Below are 23,108 nucleotides of genomic sequence, written 5' to 3'. Positions count from 1 at the left end.
TTTCAGCTACCATCGTTTTCCATATATTTTATATTTTATTCCAGTATCTCTCCTGAGCACCACTCTGCATTTTCAACAATCTGATGACTGCCTTCATCTGTGCACCACACTGAGATTTCATTCCCCATGACCAAACAATGGAATGTACTTCATAAATATTCTATATTAATATATAATTTAAAATTTTCCAAATTTAACTGGTCATTTTTTTTTAAGTTTTTGACAAGTATTTTCTTGATTATAAATAACTCTCTAAGAACATTATAAATACACCTTTGAATGTCAATGAGTAGTCCATCAAAATTATTTCTAACTCTCAACTCCTCCATTTATCAGCTGTGTGCTTTTGGGTAAACTGCTTAAATCTACTTTAGCCAATTTCCCTATTTGTGAAATGAAGATAAACATCTATAGATAATAATTAAAATAAATGCCTATGAAAAAATGCCTTGTTGCCCGGCCAGTGTGGCTCAGTGGTTGAACATCAACCCATGCACCAAGAGGTCGCCTGTTCAATTCCCGGTCAGGGCACATGCCCAGGTTGTGGGCCAAATCCCCAGTAGGGGGCATGCGGGAGGTGGCCAATTGATGTTCTCTCTCATCAATGTTTCTCTCTCCCTCTCCCTTCCTCTCTGAAATCAATAAAGAAAAACAAATTTTTTTGCCCTGGCCGGTTTGGCTCAGCGGTTAGAGCGTCGGCCTGCGGTCCGTAGAGACCCGGGTTCGGTTCCCGCTAAGGGCATGTACTTCGGTTGCAGTTTGTCCCCGGCCCTGGTTGGTCGTGCGGGTGGCAGCCACTCGATGTGTCCCTTCACATCGATGCTTCTGTCTCTCTCTCCCTTCCTCTCTCTCCCTCCCACTCTATGTGTACAAAAAATGGAAAAATATCCTCGGGTGAGGATAAGAAAGGAAGGAAGGAAGGAAGGAAAGGAAGGAAAGGAAGGAAAGGAAGGAAAGGAAGGAAAGGAAGGAAGGAAGGAAGGAAGGAAGGAAGGAAGGAAGGAAGGAAGGAAGGAAGGAAGGAAGGAAGGAAGGAAGGAAGGAAAGAAAGAAAGAAAGAAAGAAAGAAAGAAAGAAAGAAAAGAAAGAAAGAAGAAAGAAAGAAAGAAAGAAGAAAGAAAGACAATTTTTTTAATGCCTTGTTAAGCCATAAAGCAGTTTATATTAGTAAGTGTATACCACTTTTTAAAAAATAATAAACTCATAAACCCAGGGTAAGCAATCTTTTAGTGTGCTCACAACAAAGTCATACATTAAAGATTTAATATGGTAAGAACATTTTTAAAAAGTTAATTTTCATCCCACTAATCTTATTACAACTGTGTTCATTTTTATTCTTAATCAGAACATTGATCAAAATCAGAAAAATGAATTGTTTTACCACTGTGAAGTTTACTAGTACATGTAATTTTATAAGACTGTCTATAATAAAATATTAAATTTTACTGATAACAGAAGAAATGGCTTGATTTCCTGGTACAGTGCATTCTGAATTACATGTAGCTGATTTACCACACTATTCTGATTACTATATGGAGTGGATTTACCTCCAGAAGTTGTCAGAACATCTACACAAATTCACCAGAGTTTTTGTGAGGGGAGGATTTCACAAACTGGCATACGTAAAACAACCTACATATCTATTATTTCTCAGAAGGAACATTTTTTTCTCAGAAGGAAAATTGGCAGAACCCATAAGACCAAGAATGCAATGATGATGGGAAAATTGGTAAGAAAAAAATATTTAACACTTATGAGAAAAAAATAGTCATGATTTTACCTAATGCTGAGGAAAAAAAACCCTTCCCTATTAGATCTGTGACTACAGGGGGAAAAAGGTGTACTTTCTCCATACTCTACAAATATGCTTTTTCCAGGGAAGGATAAACACTTAGAGAAAATAAAAATAACTAACCTCTCTAAATCATTCAAATCTACCACTCCTCATTCAAGATTCAAACATAGACATCATGACCAGAATTAAATTCACAATAATGAAAGGAGCCCTCAAACTTCATATTCTATTCTATTCAGACCTTAATGATGTTATGTCCACTATTAAAGTATCAAGAATACTAAACTTATACTATAATAATACACATGTTAGAATTGGGTGCCCAAGCACTGTTTTTAAAACGATGAGTTACATCATCAAAAAGTAAATGGATCCAAAATCTCAATTCAGTGGCCAACTTTGAAAAATAAATGTTTAATTTCAACAATAACAATCTTAAGAGAGTTTAGGAAGGTTTACTTTTCACTTGTGATGTGTTCATTTGTCTACTGCAGCCTTGCAGTAACCAAAAAAATTCAATTTTTATCTAAATTCAATGTTTGCTTTATAGTCTGAATTAGTGTCTAGAGTCTGTTCTACACTACTCAAATCCCAACAGAAAAAGTAAAGTGTCCTCTTTTCTCTCTCTACTTCACCCTTGCAGTGGCCTCACTTTTCAATGACAGCTTCACTCAATCATATTTCTTCAAGATATATTTAATTAGCCAGCTGACACTAAGAACCAGGCAATGTGCTAGGCTCTGGGGGTTTCAAAGTCAATTCTACTCCCAACATTTACAAGTCTTGTCATCTAATTGTGTCCTATCCTAAATATCAAGGATTCAGCTCATAATCTGGTAATTGAGCACCTAACAACTGTATGTGTGTATTACTATAAAGACTGTTCAGTGCTGAAACAGACTACAAATAGTTTTGCTATTCACACACACACACATCACTTTGGAGCAGGTAAAACCTATCTTAACAGTTACTTGATTTTTACCTTTAACATGTTCAATTTTTCTAAAATACTGTTAGAAACACTTGACACTGCCATGTTTTAAATTGTCCTTAGAACAGAATCAAAGTAGCCCTCAAAATCTAATTCTATACAGTCTGTATTCTAAGGCCATATATATTCACACTCCCTTAGCTACTACAGATAAAATTTCTATCACTGAATTCTCCCATTGTCACAGAGGTACCCTATCTGTTTATTAGTTAACAAAAACAGACAGAGTTGAAGAACAGTAAAAACTGAATTTGCAAGAAAGCCCAATATAAACAAAAGCACTGTAATACAGATTTTCTGTGAAACACTTACGTAATGAGCGTCGTCTTTTGTTCTTTAATTTCCTCCTTTTGTTTATTCCAGCTTTAGAAGGAGATTCTTCTTTGGCCTTTGGCTGGCTAGAAACTTTTGAGGAGTTCTGCTGACTGAAGTGTGTAGGTACATGGCGAGCTAGCCCTCCCTGAGAAGCAAAGCTGGCATTGCAGCCACCAACAACACACTAAATAAAAACAGAAAAGGATGTCAGGGATGCTGTGTAGGAAACAAGTATAATATGAATGAACGACTATTTCACATTTTCAGAAGTAAATCAGTGATGCTATAGAAATAATTCCAGAAAGAAACTAAGAACCCTTTCATTTTATAAGCTAACCAAAGTAACAGGCAGTGGAAGCTCAACTTTCATGACTTCCCAGTTTACTGCTCTTCCCACTACACACAAGACAAAAATAGTGAAATTTTCTTTCCAGAAAAATCTGGTTTTGGATTAACCACTTTCTGAAGAGGAGAAATAAACTGTGTTGCATCAAAGAATTAGGTATCCTGACAAATACTTGCATTTCTGGACTTTTAAAATTACTTTTGCCTCATAATATATGCTATCTCTAAACTTCCAGCAGCCTCTCTACTGTTCTGACAGAAAAGAAATATAGTAATAGTGATTTTTTAACTATTAGATCTAGCCTCAGAGAAGACTTATGCTCAGAGTTGGACTTAGGTAACCTCTTTGTAAGTTCCATTAAACACTGCCTCTATAGCTTTCTGTACTTGCAAGACTGAGAAAACAAAAGGCTAATTACTCGAGTCAATCTGGTGGATCTTATATTCCAACACTGAATATAGAACGCTTGGATATCACTAAAAATACAATATATATATTAGCTACAGTACAAGTGTGCTATTTCTAGTTAAACCTCAGAAAATCATATTTGCAGGTCTTCTAACAAATGAATGTTAACTAAAACACAATTTTCTGAAATGATCTCCAAACAGAAAACTCCACGGCTAGATTGCTGGTGTCTTTTCTATCAGTAGTTTATTCACTTTACTTAGTTTCTGACTTGACAATCAAACTCTAGCCATACAAATTTGTTATCATGAATACCAATTATATCCATCAGATTATTCCTAGTGGTTCAATTTATATCACACTTTAACTAGATAACATCACAAATAATCTACATGCTTCCAGGGTCTTTCTTTCAGCAGGTGCCTCTACCATTCTAAACTTCTAAAAACACAATACAACCCTCTATTAGTAGATATCCTAACTTTCACAAAGTCTCTCTAAAACTGCAAAAGTGAAAAGGAGTACATCCTCCTTTGAGGGCATCCTCATACTTTCACTGCATATCTAGATACTTATCCCAACTCATCCTTTTCCACGCATTTTCAAGGCAGGTATATATAGATATAGATCTGTATCTGTATATATCCAGACACATCTTGTAAATCATAGGTTTATTTCCAAATGTCAGAACTTAACTGCTTAGAGAATGTGGTAAAAACCAATGCTGACTGAAACAATTCACAGTAAGCTCCTTATAAAACGCCATTAATAATTCTTTTTTTTTTTTTTTTTATCCTCACCTGAGGACATTTTTCCATTTTTTGTTCAGATAGAGCGGAAAGGAGAGAGAGAGAGAGAGAGAAACATCGATGTGAAGGGACACATCGAGTGGCTGCCACCCGCACGACCAACCAGGGCCAGGGACAAACTGCAATCGAGGTACATGCCCTTAGCGGGAACCGAACCCGGGTCTCTCTGTACCGCAGGCCGACGCTCTAACCGCTGAGCCAAACCGGCCAGGGCAATTTTTTAAATGTTTTCATTGTTTTAGAGAGAGAGGAAGAGAACGAGATAGAAACATCAATCGGCTGCCTTCTGCACGCCCCCTACTGGGGATCAAGCCCACAACCCAGGCATGTGCCCTGACTGGAAATCGAACTGGGGCCTCTCAGTCCATTGGACAATGCTCAATTCAATGAGCCACACCGACCAGGTCACGTTTCTTTCCTTCTTCCTTTCTCATTCCCCTTCCTCCCCCCTCTTCCACTCTCTCTAAAAATCAATGGTAAAAATATCCTCAAGTGAGGATTAACCAAATATATATATATAGTAAGTAACAATAATAATGTGTGGTCCTCAGCCTGCATCAAGAATATTCAGCTCAAGACCCCGACCATGAGAGTTTAGTATTTAAGTTACTGAATTCTTAGAATTTGAAAATGTACTACACATACTTTGAGTACCAAGAAAGAATAATGCTTTTTAAAGTTTCCATCTCCTGTAGCCCTGTCCAGTTTGGCTCAGTGGTTAGAGCGTCGGCCTGCGGTCCACAGAGACCCGGGTTAGGTTCCCGCTAAGGGCACGTATCTTGGTTGCAGTTTGTCCCCGGCCCTGGTTGGGTCGTGTGGGTGGCGACCACTCAATGTGTCCCTTTCACATTAATGTTTCTCTCTCTCTTTCTCCCTCCCACTCTATCTGAACAAAATATCGAAAAATGTCCTCAGGTGAGAATGGATGGATGGATGGGTGGGTGGATGGATGGGTGGGTGGGGATGGATGGATGGATGGATGGATGGATGGATGGATGGATAGATAGATAGATAGATAGATAGACAGACAGACAGACAGACAGACAGACAGACAAAGTTTCCATCTCCTGTAGACTACCATATTGCCATAGAACAACCCTGTCCACTACAGGAGCCAAGAGCCAAGCATTGCTACTTACCACTTAAGGAAATACTTACTCTTTTTACTTTCCAAGAAGATACCACCCCTATATTCCCTAACACCTAGTCTAAATACATTAAAATAAGTATCTTTTGTGGCCAATATATACTATACTGTACTATACTATAATATATATAATACAAAATACTATATAATATAATTAAGAATATAATATAAATAAGATAGTCTTTGCCCTTGGGTTCCCAGTTTGATATTGGTTAGTCAAGCAAATCAGCTGAAACAACTCCACATTTCAAATTTTAGAACAGCTACCTTGAATATAATTAAAAGGCAGAGATGACAGTAACGGTTTAGATCCGAGCCCTGAGGTTTAAATTCGGAGGGATTTTGTCATATGATTCCACCAGGATGATCCTTAATTACAAGCGTCCCAGTATGTTTGGCAGATTCATTTTCACCTGGGATCCTTCAAGGCTGAAAAGATTAGGCCCTGGTAGCAACCAGGGGGCCACGGACAGCTTATCACAGGCTAAACCCCTGAACCTGACCCCAAAGCCCCCTTTTCTCTGACTCTCCAGTGAGCTGACAGCAACCCCGCCTTGGCTCATTTATTTCCGTTTCTAGAGCCAGAGCAGACCTGCCAATCTCTCCCCTGTTGTTTCCTCTGTCCTACAACTTCCTTGTTTCACTGTCCCCAGCTTTAATAAATGTACTCTCAAATAAAAAATGTATTTGTAATACATATACCTGACAAAGGACTTATTTCCAAAATACATAAACATTTTATATAATCAGCCCTGAACAGTTTGGCTCAGTGGTTGGAGTGTCAGCCTGCGGACTTGAGTCCCAGGTTCGGTTCCTGCTAGGGGCACGTACCAAAAAAAAAAAAAAAAAATTGCATAATCATAAAAGACAAACCATTCAATAAAATAGAAGGCTTGATTAGACACTTCACCAAAACAGAAATCCCATATAGCCACAAGTATGTGAAAATGTGCTCAGAATTATTACTCACCAGGGAAATAAAAATTAAAGCCACAAGGAGGTAGCATTACATAACCAGAATGGCTAAAATTTAAGTCTGATAATACCAAGATATAGCACAGATAAAACTCTCATTTGCTGCTGGTGGGAATTAAAAATAATACGATCCATTTGGAGACAAGTTTGGCAGTTTCGAAAAGCTAAAAATGCCCCATTCTAGAACTCAGCAATTACACTTGTACATATACAGTCAAAAGAAATGAATGCATGTGTGCAATCTAAAAGACGATGTAGGAGAATGTGCATAGGGCAGCTGATTAATAGTAGCCAAAGACTGGAAACAATCCAAATGCCCATCAGCATTAGAACGGATAAACTATGATTTATTTGTAAAGTCAAATACTATACAGCAACTGGCTACTTTGGCTCAGTTGTTAGAGAATAGTCGCAGGTTCAATTCTAGCAAAGGGCCCTGGCCGGTTTGGCTCAGCGGTTGGAGCGTCGGCCTGCAGTCCAGAGAGACCCGGGTTCGGTTCCCGCTAAGGGCACGTACCTCGGTTGCAGTTTGTCCCCGGCTCTGGTTGGGTCGTGCAGGTGGCAGCCACTCGATGTGTCCCTTTCACATCGATGTTTCTCTCTCTCTTCCTCTCTCTCCCTCCCACTCTATCTGAACAAAAAATGGAAAAAATGTCCTCGGGTGAGGATAAAAAAACAAACAAACAATTCCAGCAAAGGGCACGTACCTCAGTTGCAGTTCAGTCCCCGGCCCTGGTCAAGGTCGTGTGGAAGGCAACTAACTGATGTCTCTCTCTCACATCGATATTTCTCTGTACCTCCTTCCCTCCCTCCCACTCTATCTGAAAATAAATGGAAAACTATCCTTGGGTGAGGATATTAAAAAATAATAATAAATAAATAAGATGACTGGTACATACAACAAGCAAAATTCTCATTGCTTATTTTCTTGAGTGAAAAAAGCCAGACTCAAGTTCATGCAATTAAATCAGGACGACAGAAATTATAACATGGCCTGAGAGGAGGAGTAGAGGACTAAAGAGGGACAGACTGGAAAGGGACATTAGGAAATTGTTTTACTGAAAGTATTCTTCATCAGAAGTATACACATATAAAACACAGTACATACATAAAAAACAAATCTTTAAACTGTTCAACACTTAAGTGTACTTTACACACTCTGTTATATATTATGTAACAACAAAAAACTTTTTTCAGCCCAGCCAGTGTGACTCACTGGTCGAGCACCGACCCACACACCAAGAGGTCACCAGTTTGATTCCTGGTCAGGGCACATGCCCAGGTTGTGGGCTGAATCCCCAGTGAGGGGCATGCAGGAGGCGGCCAATCAATGTTCTCTCTCATCAATGTTTCTATCTCTCTCCCTCTCCCTTCCTCTCTCTCTCTCTAAAGTCAATAAAAAAAAATTTTTTTTTTTCAAAAAAATAAGACTCACCTCAATCATCATCACTTCATCACCTCCTCCATCAACAGTCAGCTACCACTCAACTTCTACTATTCGTTCCCAGCTCCTATTACATAGTAGAGTGACCCTTGAACAATAGTGTATGAACTGTATGGGTCCACTTACACACAGATTTTTTTCAATAAATACATCTGGCCCTCCATGTCCATTGGTTTTGCATCCACAATTCAACCAACTGCAGTTCGAAAGCAGTATTTTCGATCCACGGCTGGAAATCTGTGGATGCGAATGTGGAAGGCTGGTCCCAGATGACTGTTAGCTCTCTGTTCCATACCATTTTATTTAAGGGACTGGATGGAGCATCCACAGACTTTGGTATCCTTGGGGATCCTGGAACCAATCCTTCATGGAAACTGAGGGTCAACTGTAGTTAAGTTATAGTTACATGGGGATTTTCAACTGCACAGAGGTATCAACCTGTGCTGTCCAGGGGTTAACTGTACATTTAATTGCACTCTAATCCATGTTTCCACAGATTCTTTTATAGGTCACTGCTAAAGCACTTATAACATTAAATTACTTTAATCTATTTAGATTTGTATAAACCCAAAGAATGTAAGTTCCCTGAAGAACATAGGCCTGCCTTTCATATGTACCTTGCTTCCAAATGCCTAGCACCCTGCCATGTACTGGAGACATCAATAAATGTTTTCTTGATTTAAATGATTCCTATGACTTACAGAACAATGCTTTGCCACATCATACCTCGTAATTTTGGTCTTTTAAAGACACTTTCTTCCCCCTCTCAAATAGGATCATCTACAGCTTTTAAAAGAGGATTTGGAAAAAAAACCCTTTTGTACAGATTAACCTGCACATCATAATCAACAAGCAATAGAATTTCTGCCTTAAAAAAAATACCTGAGAAAGTATTCTTTTACTTCAAAAACAGTATCTTACAGCCCTGGACGGTTTTGCTCAGTGGTTAGAGCATCGACCCGCAGACCAAATAGTCCCGGGTTCGGTTCCCGCTAAGGGCACGTGCCTCTGTGGCAGTTTGTCCCTGGCCCTGGTTGGGGTTGTGCGGGTGGCAGCCACTCGATGTGTCTCTCTCACATCGATGTTTCTCTCTCTCTCTTCCTCCCTCTCTCCCTCCCGCTCTATCTGAAGATAAATGAAAAAAAAAATGTCCTTAGGTCAGGATAAAAAATAAATAATGCCTTACATATATTGGATACCTACTGTACAACTCTGAGATAACTATAATTACCAGCTACACACTTTTTTTTTTTATCCTCACCAAGGACACTTCTCCATTTTTTGTTTAGATAGAGTGGGAGGGAGAGAAAGGGGGAGAGAGAGAAAGAAACATCGATGTGAAAGGGACACAATGGGCTGCCCCCTGCATGACCCAACCAGGGTTGGGGACAAACTGCAACCAAGGTACGTGCCCTTAGCGGGAACCGAACCCAGGTCTCTCTGGACTGCAGGCCAACACTCTAACCGCTAAGCCAAACTGGCCAGGACACCAGCTACACATTAGACAGAAAGTTAAAAAACCTGTCCCACCCAGGTCACACACTTCTAGTAAATGTCAGGGCCAGGATCTGTAATATGACTATAGGAAAGACTAGGATATTAAAGTTATAGGACCCACATGCCAACAGAAAGCTCAATGAGACCGTTTATTTTTTTAAAAACATAAAGAAAAAGAAATCCAAATGGTTAAACAGATGAAAAGATGCCCAATATCACACACAATCAATGAAAAGCAAATTAAAACTACACTTCTCTCTCTCCCCACTTACTCCTCCCTTCTACTCTCTCTAAAAACAAAAATTAAAAAAAATAAATAAAAAAAATTTTTAAATCCTAATTAAAAAAAAAAAACTAACGCAATTTCTCATCTATTATATGAGTAAAAATCCAAAAGTCTGACAGCACCTTGTTATGAAGGCTACGGAGAAGGCAGATGCCCAAACACTGCTGTTAAGGGCACAACCCACAGGGAGGACAATTTGCAGTATTTAACAAAATTACCAATGTTTATGTAGCCTCTGATCCACCTACTCACATCATTTTGGGAAATTTTTCCTATATATATAAACATACATGTACAAAATTATGTATGTTCAAAAAAGAGTCATCACTGTAGAACAGTGGTGGTTCTAAATCTTCCTAATGCCGCGACACTTGAATACAGTTCCTCATGTTGTGGTGACCCCCACCATAAAATTATTTTCATTACTACTTCATAACTGTAATTTTGCTACTGTTCTGTCTTAGGCGACCCCTGTGAAAGGGTCGTTTGACCCCCAAAGGGGTTGCAACCCACAGGTTGAGAACTGCTGCTACAGAACTATTTGTAATAGCAAAGACTAGAAACAACCCAAATGTCTATACAAGTTTGGTTAAATAAGTTGCTATAGTCACACAATGAAATACTACAAAGCTGTTCAGAAAAAGAGAATATTCTCTATGAACGAATATAGAAAGATTTCTAGTATAAAGGATGCTAAAAGCAATACACACAATAGATGTTAATAATGGGATAAACTTGACGTAGAATATATAGAGACTATAATCTTTGTAGTATGTCTGTAAATTTAAAACCTGCTTTAAAATAAAAAGCTTATTTAAAAAAGTAAAGTAGAAAGTGTATAGTTTTCTAGATTCTGTGTTAAGAAAGGAAGAAGAACGAGATTAGATACGTATCTGCTTACAGTTTCCTAAGAAATACTAAAATAACTCACTAGAAATGAATAGCAGCTATTTGGGGGACAGGAAATCAGGGAATAAAAAAGGGAGCAAGATTTTTTAAAATATATTTTTATTGATTTTTTTAGAGAGAGAGGAAAGGAGAGAGAGAAACATCAATGTGAGAGAGAAAAAGCCATTGGCTACCTCCCGCACACCCCATACTGAGGATCAAGCCTGCAATCGGGGCATGTGCCCTGATGGGAATCAAATCTGAACCTCTCAGCTCTCAGTCCATGGAAGGACACTCAATCCACTGAGCCACACTGGCCAGGCAGGGAGTAAGATTTTTATGTAAATTATTTCTTTACACATTTTTAAAACTTCTTAAAGATTGTCTTTCCAAAAAGAGTTAAGTGATTGTTTTTAAAAAGCAACTCCACAGGAATTATCTCCTTTCTAATGAAACTCAAAGGAAGTTTCTGGCACAGTATTTACCTACCAGTAAATATTGGTTTAATAACTATTAAACTTCTTTAAATACAAACTTATTCTCTATGGTATATGCTTTCCATAATTACAAACCAAAATATTTTGTTTAATTTTTAACGAAGATAAATAGAAAAATGGCTTTTATAAAAACTTGTTCTTTATACACATTTCCCTGAATACCTCTATTGGACACAGTAATTACAACTAAGCTCAGTATGACCTCAAAATTGAAAGGAATCAAGTACAGTAACGTTCTACAATTACAATTTTCACATAATAGTCATTGTTCACTAATAAAAAGTATGAAATCTATCGCAGTGACAAAACAGAGCACAAGATATTAACAACCCATCAACTTTAAAGACATGCATTCAAGTCACTGAGCTGTCCACTATTTTCAAGACCCTACCATAAGAGACTTTTTTCCTGTTCTTCAAATTTTAAGAATTGGATTAACTCACCCTTCATCTATTTTTTTAAATTCCACGCATCTACTTGCATGCTAAAACAAATGGTTCTTTTAAAATTTTTTATCAGGGCAAAAGCATGCCCATTTAGAATCTTATTGCCCTGGCCAGTGTGGGTCAATGGTTAGAGCGTCAGCTGAAGGACTAAAGGGTGTTGGGTTTGATTCCCAGTCAAGGGCACATACCTGAGTTGTGGGTTTGATCCTCAACCCTTGTCAGGAACAACCAATCTATGTCTCCCCACCTGCTCATCCACTCTCAAAAAATATCCTCAGGTGAGGATTTAAAAAAATAATCATCATCTTGTCAATTTAGGTTGAAATTTATAAAATAAAACTCACATACATTTACTTACCTTGAAAGGTTTGTCTCCACTGTGTGTCAGCATATGCCTTTGTAACCAACTCTGACTGGTTGACGGAGTGTTATATACTTTACAACCTTTCCATAAGCAAACAAATACCTGTTAAGAGAAGAGCCATAAAAATCTTCAGAACTTATTTCAACAGCTTTATTCCTTCTAAGCTCAAATGAGCACACTGCAAGTCTTCAATTGACAAAAAGAGCCAATCAAATGCTTAACATTAAACTTTCTGAACTTCCAGCATGAGACGCACAGTTTTAACCCTTCCTTCCCCCTTCAGGCTGCTGTCCAGTCCCTCAAAAAGGAACTAATACACCAAAGCCAAAGTACCATTCAGAAGGAAATATACAAAATATTAACAAAACATCCCTAGGAACTAGCACTATGACCATTTTGTAGTTATTGTATGAGGAAACAAGCATGTATTAGTTGCAATTATCAAGAAAACATGCCCGATGATGTGGCTCAGTGGCTGAGCATCGACCCAGGCACCAAGAGGTCACCAGTTCAATTCCCAGTCAGGGCACATGTCCAAGTTGCGGACCAGATTCCCTGTGAGGGGTATGCAGGAGGCAGCCAATCGATGTTTTTCTCTCCCTCTCTAAAAGAAATAAAGAGAAGGGAAAAAAAAAAAACATAAAGGAATCCACAATCAAAATAGTCAAAGGTTAATTAGTAGATATTGATAGTTTCATCTTCAAAGAATGAGTAATACAATTCAACTATAAAATCATACTTTCCCTGCTCCTGAATTCCAATTTTCACATGCACACTATTTATTCTTACATTGTTCTATTCATTAAAAATTATTTTCAATTATCTTGAATAGGAAACAAAATCTAATGCAAAATGTCAAATTAATGTAATTGCAAAAGCAATGGGCATGAACTACTCTAACATCATAAAAACATACTACATTCTTGCCTGGGTTTGGAAAAGCACAAATCTGTCAACTAATCATCTAATCTTTATCATTTTCCTACTTGTGAGATGTCAATTTTCTAATTGATCATATTTCCATCAAAGTAGACATTAAAACGAATCCCTAAAATCATCAAGAGATATGAATCTACTGTGATCATCACCTTCAGAGTACTATTTCTAGACCCTGTTCTTTTTTTATTTTTTCTTTATTGATTTTAGAGAGAGAGGAAGGCAGAGGGAGATAGATAGAAACATCGATGAGAAAGAACTGATCAACTGGCTGCCTCCAGCATGCCCCCACTAGGGATTTGGCCCACAACCTGGGCATGTGCCCTGACTGGGAATCAAACCAGCCACCTCTTGGTGCATGGGTTGACACTCAACCACTGAGCCACACCAGCTGGGCGTGGCTCTGTTCTTTTCCGAGGTAAGAACAATTATAAATCGACCCACACTCTGAAAACTGTAATGTACTACATATAGAACAGAAAGAAGAGACCCACAGAACTGAGAAAAACAATCATTAAACTCAGTTTAAAATAAATTGTTTTAAAGTCTAGAAAAATCAACAATCTAAAATAACTGAGATCACCCTGGCTGATGTGGCTCAGTGGATTGGACATGATACCATGCACCATAAGGTGGCTGGTGTGGCAGGTTTCGGGATCAATCCATGGAGGGGGGTGTACAAGAGGCAGCCTATAGATGTTTCACTGTCATACTGATGTTTCTCTCTCCTTCCCTCCTTTCTCTTCCTCTTTCACTAAAAAAATAAAATTAATAAAAAAATCTTTTAAAGAAACAAAGTATTTGGGCAAAAAATTAACATAATTTATGTAACAACTTTTATAACAGTGAAGAATTCTGTTGGTGTAACTCAAGTGACCCCTGTGTTGAATTACTCAAAAAAAAACAGAAAAATACTCCAACACTGCTCTAACCTAATATTACTCAACCACTACATTTGAGAGAAACCACAAATCTCTAACTTCTAATTTTTTCCTATGAATAAATATAAGTATGGAGGCAATGGCAGATCCTATAATTCCATCAGATAATAGCCTTAATTGTGAAGAGGCATGGTCTAGACTCTAGGTGGAATAATGTCTAGTAACACTATTAGGGCAACACCTTCAGGTTCAAAGAAAAACCATAACCTTCAACCTAGTGAATAGTTTAGGAAATGAAATAAGTGTTAAGAGACCAAAGCTAACTATGTTTAGCCATATTTGGGAGAAATACTTGTGAAATATTTGAAAAATAATTAGGGGGTCGGGAGGAGGCAGCAATAAACTTGCACAAGGATAGTCTTGATACACAAAATGGCAGTAAAAATCCACATCAAGGATCCACAAAAACCACGAAAATTTTAAAAGCTAAATTTCCTTTCCTAATTTAAATAAGAAAAACCCCTTTGATAAAATAGGTAATCCAAAATCTTGATAAAAGGATCTTTATTCAAACCTCAGTCCTTTTTTGATGCCAGTTTCAAAAACCATTTTTATACTATACTTTTAAGAAACTTTCTTGTTGTAAAAATTAACCCTGAAAACCAAACACCATAGGAATTAAACCCAAATATGAAAGAAATTATTCAAAAATAAAATATCTCATGGTTCCTCTACACTACCTTAAAATGAATTAAGATTTAGCTATATTGCCCAGCCAATGTGGCTCAGTGGATTGAGCGTTGTCCCATGGACTGAGAGGTCCCAGTTCAATTCCCGGTCAGGGCACATGCCCGATTTGTGGGCTCAATCCCTGGTGAGGGATATGCATGAGGCAGCCAATTGGTGTTTCTCTCTCACATCAATGTTTCTCTCTCTAAAAAAAAAAAATCAATACAAATATATTTTTTTAAAAAGATGTAGCTACATTAATTAGATTAAGGGACAGAGGTTTATAGGCCAGGCTCTCACAATAGCCAAACAGATTTATGTTATATTCGGTTGTATTAGATGGAACAGAAATAGAATAAAAGCAAATGACTAAATTCTATGACGCTTTCACACTTCACAGCTGTGTAATCTTGGGGAAAATAACGTATCTCTTATTTCCTTTTTTATCAGATACTATGAGCACACATTTGATAATTCCAAAGCACAGTAAAAATATGATATATATTCTCTAAGAAAGACTGATTAACAGAAAAACTGTTTATATTAGACACTGAGAGGGTCCCTTCTCAAAATAACTGCCACCAGATTTTCCCGCCACTGTCCAAGAAAAAAACAACAACAGAGCCATTAAAATAATATTTTCGGACTCCCAAAGTATTTTAAAATTTACAATGACCTAAATTGTAAAAAGTACAGGTCAACAATATCCAAGTTACAGGGAGATTTTCTGTTGAGAACTCCTCTAGAAAGACTGACACATTACTGTCAGAATAGGTCAGCTTTACTACCTTTCTTAAAAGAGTACAATGCAACTTGACAGCGTCTCACTATACATAAGGAGAAGTCAGTGATTATTAGTAAATTAAAATCAGTCAAATATATTCTAAATAGAGAGCCAGTAAGAAGCATAATTTACAAGCCCAAAGGAGCAGGGGTGCTAGTTTTTACTAAGGATTTAGATTCCTTTGGCAGTAAAATATGAATCAAAAGATTTCATATATACCAAGGGACATACCATATAAAATCAGGAAGGAATTGGACAGATGATTTTATGATTCTTTTAAGTTCTAATATGTCTCCAAAAAAAATCATTATTTTACAAAATGTGTATATACAAAAGAGAAGCATATTTTTCATATGTAATTATTTTGTCTCAAATCAGTTTACTCTTTCAACATCTGTATAAAATGATAGCTATAGCCCTGGCCGATTTGGCTCAGCGGCTAGAGCCTGGCCTGCGGACCAAGGAGTTGTGGGTTCGATTCCGGTGAAGGGCAAGTACCTCGGTTGCAGTTTGGCCCCGGTCCTGGTTGGGTCGTGCAGGAGGCAGCCACTCGATGTGTGATGTGTCCCTTTCACGTCGATGTTTCTCTCTCTCTTTCTCTCATTTCTCTCCCTCCCTCCCTCCCATTCTATCTGAACAAAAAATGGAAAAATGTCCTTGGTGAGGATAGAAAAAAAAAAAAAAGCGAGCCCAGGCCCATGTGGCTCAGTTGGTTGGAGCACCGTCCCATACACCAAAAGGTTGCAGGTTCGATTATGGGTTGTGCATTCAATCCCCGGTCAAGGTACAGCTGATCAATGTTTCTCTCTCTCTTTCCCCTCTCTCTAAAAATCAGTAAAAACATATCCTCAGGTGAGAATTTTTTTTAAAAAGGCCAAGCAAAGTGACCTAAGACTGATTTCACTTCCTAGCAGCAATCTGATTTAACCCCGAGAGTCTACAAATGTCACTTTATATAACATAAAGGTAACTGGCCTCATTCAAGTCTTTGAACAGTATCTTATCACCTCATCCCCACCCCCAATCTCCCTCTAGCCCTCTCCCCTCAAACACACCAAAGAACATATACTTAAGTACATTTAACATAGCAAACGTAAAGTAACTCCTGCATCAAGAAACATGAACATATATCTTTCTGGCAAATGTTTTTAAAGTAAGAAACAAAACAGAAAGAACAGAAGACTAATGGATCTTATTGAACCACTGAAATTCCACAAGATGACGTTCCCTACCTACCAAAACATAGGTGTATACTAAGAGGACACTGGGGTTTGAAATTTGATTAGTGAAACAGCTCAGTCTAGTTTTGGAAACCCAGTCATACGTGAATGTATGAACACAAGGACACAATTCTATTACACTTAACAAAATAATAATAAATGTTTTGCCTGTTTTTATATTTTAAATAGAAAACCATCTCAATTCTTTTTAAAAAAGGTACATTTATAATTTAGTATTTAAATGGTTAGTACAACTTTTAATGTAGAGTTGAATATCTAACCAGTCTGATACATGAAAAGGTCAGGAAAACCTAACTCTACCTGGCTTCAGCTTATACAGATAAAGTCCAGGAGACATAGCAACATAAATAGTTTAGAGGGGGAAAAGAAGTTTTTAAGCTGTTACATCATGGTTTTGTTTTTTTGTTGTTGTGTTTTTTATCCTCACTCATTTTTGCATTTATCTTCAGATAGAGCGGGAGGGAGAAGGGGGGAAGAGAGAGAGAAACATCATCAACATATGAGTGACACATCGAGTGGTTGCCACCCATACACCCCAACCGTGGCTGGGGACAAACTGCAACCGAGGTACGTGCCCTTAGGGGGAATCGAACCCGGGACTCTCTGGTTTGCGGGCCTATGCTCTTCTTAACTGCTGAGCCAAACTGGCCAGGGCGGTTTTGTTTTTTCCCAAGGTGAATGCAAAGTTTGATGAGAAAGAAATAGGAATTAATACAGTATTTAAATCTTACTAACTTACTGCTCCAGTAAAATTGTTCTTTCTCAGTATTTAGAACCACAAAGTCCTCTGGCGTTAACAATTTTTTCCTTATTTGTTTCTATTCCACTATGATAGTTTAACACTTAAGAGTAAAAAAAAAAAGAAAAAAAAATCTAAAATAATTATGTCATCTAATTCTGTTGTCTTCCACTTATATGAGGTATCTAAAATAGTCAATTTAAATTGCCTAACTGCTGAGATGGTTCAACAGTGAAAAACCATATGATGGACACACTTCATTAATACACCATCTGGTATCTACCCAGACACCATATATATTAAATCTAATAATAAGACAAATGTTTACTTATCAAGCTTGATTAATCAAAAGACTGCTGATACATTACAACATATTGTGACAACAGCAAATATTTCTACAAAGAAAATTTAGATGCAATACCACAGAGGTAAATATATTAGGAGAGCTTATATAATTGTTTCTTGGGTTTTTGTTTTTTTTTTAAGATCAATAACATAAATTAATTATCAATACAACCTTGGAAACAGTTGCCTACTCATGTAAACCCTGGTGATTTTAGCCTTTTTAATACCCGTGTATCTCCACAGTGAAGGCAGGGTGAGGGGAAATATGTGGCCTAATACATTACCTGTGTACACCATGTAGCATTAATTCCTGGAAAATGTGTTAAATGTGGTTAAGTATTCAAGACAAACCTAGATAAAGCTGGAAAAAATTACAAATAGTAGAAATATTATAAATATCTTGGTCCACTACACTTTGGCTCACCTAATTTACTCAGCACTTTACTGACTATCCAATAATAATGATATAAACTGACACAATTAAAGCTATTCCTGAAAGGATATAGGTCAACATTGACTAATCAGAACTTTTTATCTAAGCCAGCTCTGACAAGACTTGGGAAAGATGATCAATTTTCTATCACAAATAATGAGTGCAGACTGTCATTTAATAGGAATGTATACATGAATCCTGGTACCAATAGTCTGTCTAGTTAATTTCAGCATCAGAGATAATTTAGGACCACTCTAACAGAAATCCTAAACAGTACCAATTCCCCAAATGTCCTCAACTCAAAACATCAGAACCTTGGAGTACACTGTATTCATTTATAATACCCCACTATATTTCAGAGTCTAATTTCCTCAAAGTAATACATCTAAGAGCAAATTAAAGTGCAACACATCATATGTTCTATTTAATATGATTCCATCAAGTAAGTGAAACTTTGTAAATAAAAGTAAAAAACATTTGAAAAAAATAAAGCCTATAAAAAACAATCCCAAATTACTTTAAGGGTGAAAAAAATGCCTAACTAGTCATTATAAATTAATAAAACTAATGAAAACAGGGAATAAAAAAAAGAAATGACAAAACAAACCCCTCCTCGCTGACCATCTACATGTATGGAACGGATGTGATCTGCCAGATCTGGACTAGAGTTGAAGCAAGCCTGGCACTGGTCCCAACAACAATTATAGGCAATATTTTTGCTTGAAGAAGTAGTGCTTCCTTGTCCATTCATCATTGCTGGAGTTGAACGCCCACTGGAAATTGTGCTGTCTACATCCATTATAGTACTGCTTATGCTACAAAAGAAGAAAAAAGGCTGCGTTATTCCTAGAAATTCACTAACATGAATATGATCTTATAAATATTTAATTAAGATTACTACTTGATATTCTGCTTCATACAAAGCATACTACCCATATTTTCCATTATAAAGAAACACTGCTTTGAAATTATATAGTTGGTAATAAAGTGCAAATCAAGGCCAAAAAAAATGCTAGTACCTCAAAACCAGACATGTATGGGATAATTTAAGCAACTTTTGCAGTCACGAACTCCCCCATATTATACCCTACAGAAAACAAACCAAACACACACACACACATACTTATACATACAAGTCATCACATTTCATCCTTTCCATAGTTCAACACACAATAATGTAATAAATAGTTTCAGCTATAAGTAATTCAGAATCTAAAGATTATCTTTACAGTTTCCCAGATTACTTGTTGATCCAATATCCTTTGTCTACTCACTAATCTGAGAATACAACTGCCATCACATTCTACATTTTTCCATCTCAAGTAAGTTGGGAAATTTTGCTGTATTTTCCCTTCTAAATAAAAAAGCAGAAGAGAGAAAACTGGGTGCAATGAAAGTTTCTCTGGTTTTACCAAAGTCCAAATTGAAATGTCCTTTTTTTTTTAAACTAATCTCTAGCCACCAAAAGATTGAAAATGCAATCAATCCTTTTCAGTTTATTTACTAAACAAAGTATTACATATTATTAACCCTTTTATGTACCAAAAACTGCATTTAAAAAAGTTATTCAATAGTTTTAAATGCTCCAAACTTCACATCTTAAGAAAACGTAATACAGTTTTGCCTTCATTTTAAAAGCCATTTACTGTTTTTAAAAAATATCTTCCTAACAGAGAAACTACACAGAAGTAGTTTCAATTACAGAATGGTCACCAGAAAGAATGTTTTCAGACTAAATCCATCAAAAGCTATCTATAGCAGCTTGGAATGTAAGTACCATTAAATTATAAAAATTATATTAAAGGGTACACTTTCCTACCCCAAGTTTGTATTACAGAAAATTTCAAAGACACAGGAAAGTGTACCTAAATCTGAACTCAACAATGAACATTTTGTCCTATTGGCTATATGCAATTTGTTTTTCTCAATCATCCGCCAGTTGCAAACATACTTCACCACAATCATTCCAGCACATGCTTTCTAAAAATAAAAACATTCACTTATACTATTTCAACCTTATTTGCTCACATCTAAGAATTAAACTGAATTTGAACCTATTTAGTAAGTTTAATAATTTGTCTAACATCAAATGCACCCCAACAGCTAGCAAAATGTTCTGGCAGGATGCTTCAGATACAAAAAAAAGTCTCAGATTTTCCTTTCAAGGATATTCACATATGTAAGTTCATTTAGATATCTATCTACCAGTCAATACATGTATAGATTCTAAATTTCTACCCTAAACTTCATTCTAAAACTTTTTGATCTCTATAAAACTCTCAAATATAAATCAGTTCTTGAATATCTAAATATTTACTTATAAACTGTTTCTGCACAAATAAACTGTGAGTATGGTAGTTTTCCTAAACTAAAACACAAAATTTTTATTTAGCCCTAAAAATTTCAAGTTTCATGAGGCCCTTAACCGTAATATGGTTACCCATTTTCCTTATCACTTGCTTCACGTGTTATTTTTTTTAGCCTCACCAGAGGACATTTTTCCATTTTTTATTCAGTTAGAGCGGGAGGGGAGAGAGAGAAACATCGACATGAAAGGGACATATCAAGTGGCTGCCACCCGCATGACCCAACCAGAGCCAGAGACAAACTGCAACGGAAGCACATGCCCTTAACAGGAACCAAACCCAGGTCTCTCTGAACTGCAGGCCGATGCTCTAAACGCTGAGCCAAACTGGCCAGGGCTGCTTCATGTATTTTAAAACATTTTAACTGTTAACCTCATACTTTTATAAGCCATACTATCAAAGGTAGCTTAAAAAAAAAAAAAAAAAACCACACCCACAAAGAAGTGCAGTCTAGTATGGTTCCAATTTGCATACCTAAGTGAAAGAGAAGATAGATTTAGATACAACTATTCTCTAAAGGTAAAAATCTCTCTTAGTGTGTGCACTGACTGGGAACTGAACCTGCAACCTTCAACTGGAATACTGTTTCACAGACCCTCTTAGGCTCCCCAACTTCTAGCAAGTATCCAATCCTAAGTCTGAAGGCCCCCTCTTAGCCCCAGATCCATGCTGGAATCAGTCATTCCCTCCATTCTGAAGACTAAGGAAGGCAACAGTCCTGATACAAGGGAGTATATAGGAGGCAAGTAAAAGGTCATTTCTAATTTTGACAGGATCCTGAGCTAGATAGAGAATCCATAGAAAGGAGTGTCCTTCTTCCTATAATAAGATAATATGATGATCACAACTAGAAGGTTACATTCCACCTGATCTTAACAATATTTCTAGGATCTTACAAATATTAAACATTTTCACTCAGTTCCCCTTTCCAGTGAACACTTACTGATTCTGTAAAAGGTGAACAAAAGCAGCCTGGTATGTGGAATGGAAGGAAACCTAAGCCAGAAAACGCACTCACACTATTCAGATAGTTTCAATAATCGAAAGCAGCGCTTCTCAAACTAACACATATATGAATCACCTGGGATCTTATTATTGCAGATTTATTCAGTGAGTTTGGGGCAGAACCTTAGATATTAATTTTTTAATATGTTTTTATTGATTTAATGAGAGAGAAAGAAACCAATATGAGAGAGAAAGATTGATTAGCTGTCTCCCACACAAAGCCCAGACCAGGAATTGAACCCAAAATCTGGACATGTGCCCTAACAAGGGATCAAATGGGTGACCTTTTGGTGTGCGGAACAACAACCAACCGAGCCACACCGGTCAGAGCTGAGATACTCTATTTTTAACAAGCAGATGCTTGACGTTGCTGCTACATTTTTTTTTTTTAATCCTCACCCGAGAATATTTTTCCATATTTTGTTCAGACGGAGTGGGAGGGAGAGAGAGAAAGAGAGAAACATCGACGTGAAAGGGACACATTGAGTGGTTGCCACCCACACGACCCAACCAGGGCCGGGGACAATACGCGCCCTTAGCGCGAACCGAACCTGGGTCTCTCTGGACTGCAGGCCGACGCTCTACCCGCTGAGCCAAACCAGCCAGGGTGCTGCTACATTTTAAGTAGCAAATTCTAAAGGAGTATTATTATCCAACTGAGACAAACCAAACTAAGAAAGTGTGAGACTAATCAAACTAACAAAGTGTTTCATTATAGAACAACAAACTAAAGCACTCGCAAAAACACCATGACAACAGAAGATCCATAATAGTATTTTTTTTTCAATCCTCGCCCAAGGACATTTTTCTATTTACCTTCAGATAAAGTGTGAGGGATGGAGAGAGAAACATTGAAGTGAGAAGGGCACATCCACCGGATGCCTCCCACATGACCCTGACCAGGGCCGGGTCGAACTGCAACTAAGGTACGTGCCCTTAACCGGAATCAAACCCGCGATTCATTGGTCCACAGGCCGATTCTAACCACTAAGCCAAACCGGCCAGGGCAAAAATACATAATTTTAAAATATACACACGCCCTGGCCGGTTTGGCTCAGCGGTTAGAGCGTCGGACTATGGTCCTGAGAGACCCAGGTTCGGTTCCCGCTAAGGGCACGTACCTCGGTTGCAGTTTGTCCCCGGCCCTGGTTGGGTCGTGTGGGTGGCAACCACTCGATGTGTCCCTTTCACATTGATGTTTCTCTCTCTCTCTCTCTCTCTCTCTCTCCCTCCCTCCCTCCCTCTCTCCCTCCCACTCTATCTGAACAAAAATGGAAAAATGTCCTCGGGTGAGGATTTAAACACACACACATACAGTTATAAAATCCAGTGAAATATTTAGGAAAGGACATAAGATATTTTTAATGTAACAGCATTCCCCTTTTTCTCTTTTCCATGGATCTTGTTAAGAAACTATCTGGCGGACCAGAGTTTCCTACCC

The 23,108-nt window shown here is 37.5% G+C and overlaps 1 protein-coding gene across 3 annotated transcripts in view; it reads right to left on the bottom strand.

The window, feature by feature from the left end:
• AEBP2 (AE binding protein 2) overlaps window positions 1–23,108 on the bottom strand; it is a 63,562-nt gene that overhangs the window by 24,463 nt on the left and 15,991 nt on the right. For all 3 annotated transcript variants that reach the window (XM_036251844.1, XM_036251843.1, XM_036251845.1), the window contains exons 2-4: window positions 18,904–19,111; window positions 12,203–12,310; window positions 3,099–3,285 (exon numbers count right to left, since the gene is read on the bottom strand). In XM_036251844.1, the coding sequence (XP_036107737.1) occupies window positions 3,099–3,285; window positions 12,203–12,310; window positions 18,904–19,111 (503 nt within the window). The remainder of the gene's footprint in view (window positions 1–3,098; window positions 3,286–12,202; window positions 12,311–18,903; window positions 19,112–23,108) is intronic.

This window comes from Molossus molossus, unplaced genomic scaffold, assembly GCF_014108415.1.
Source record: "Molossus molossus isolate mMolMol1 unplaced genomic scaffold, mMolMol1.p scaffold_m16_p_10, whole genome shotgun sequence".
Taxonomy (NCBI): domain Eukaryota; kingdom Metazoa; phylum Chordata; class Mammalia; order Chiroptera; family Molossidae; genus Molossus; species Molossus molossus.
The sequence above is the reverse complement of the archived record's forward strand: the minus strand, read 5'-3'. Positions and strand labels throughout refer to the sequence as shown.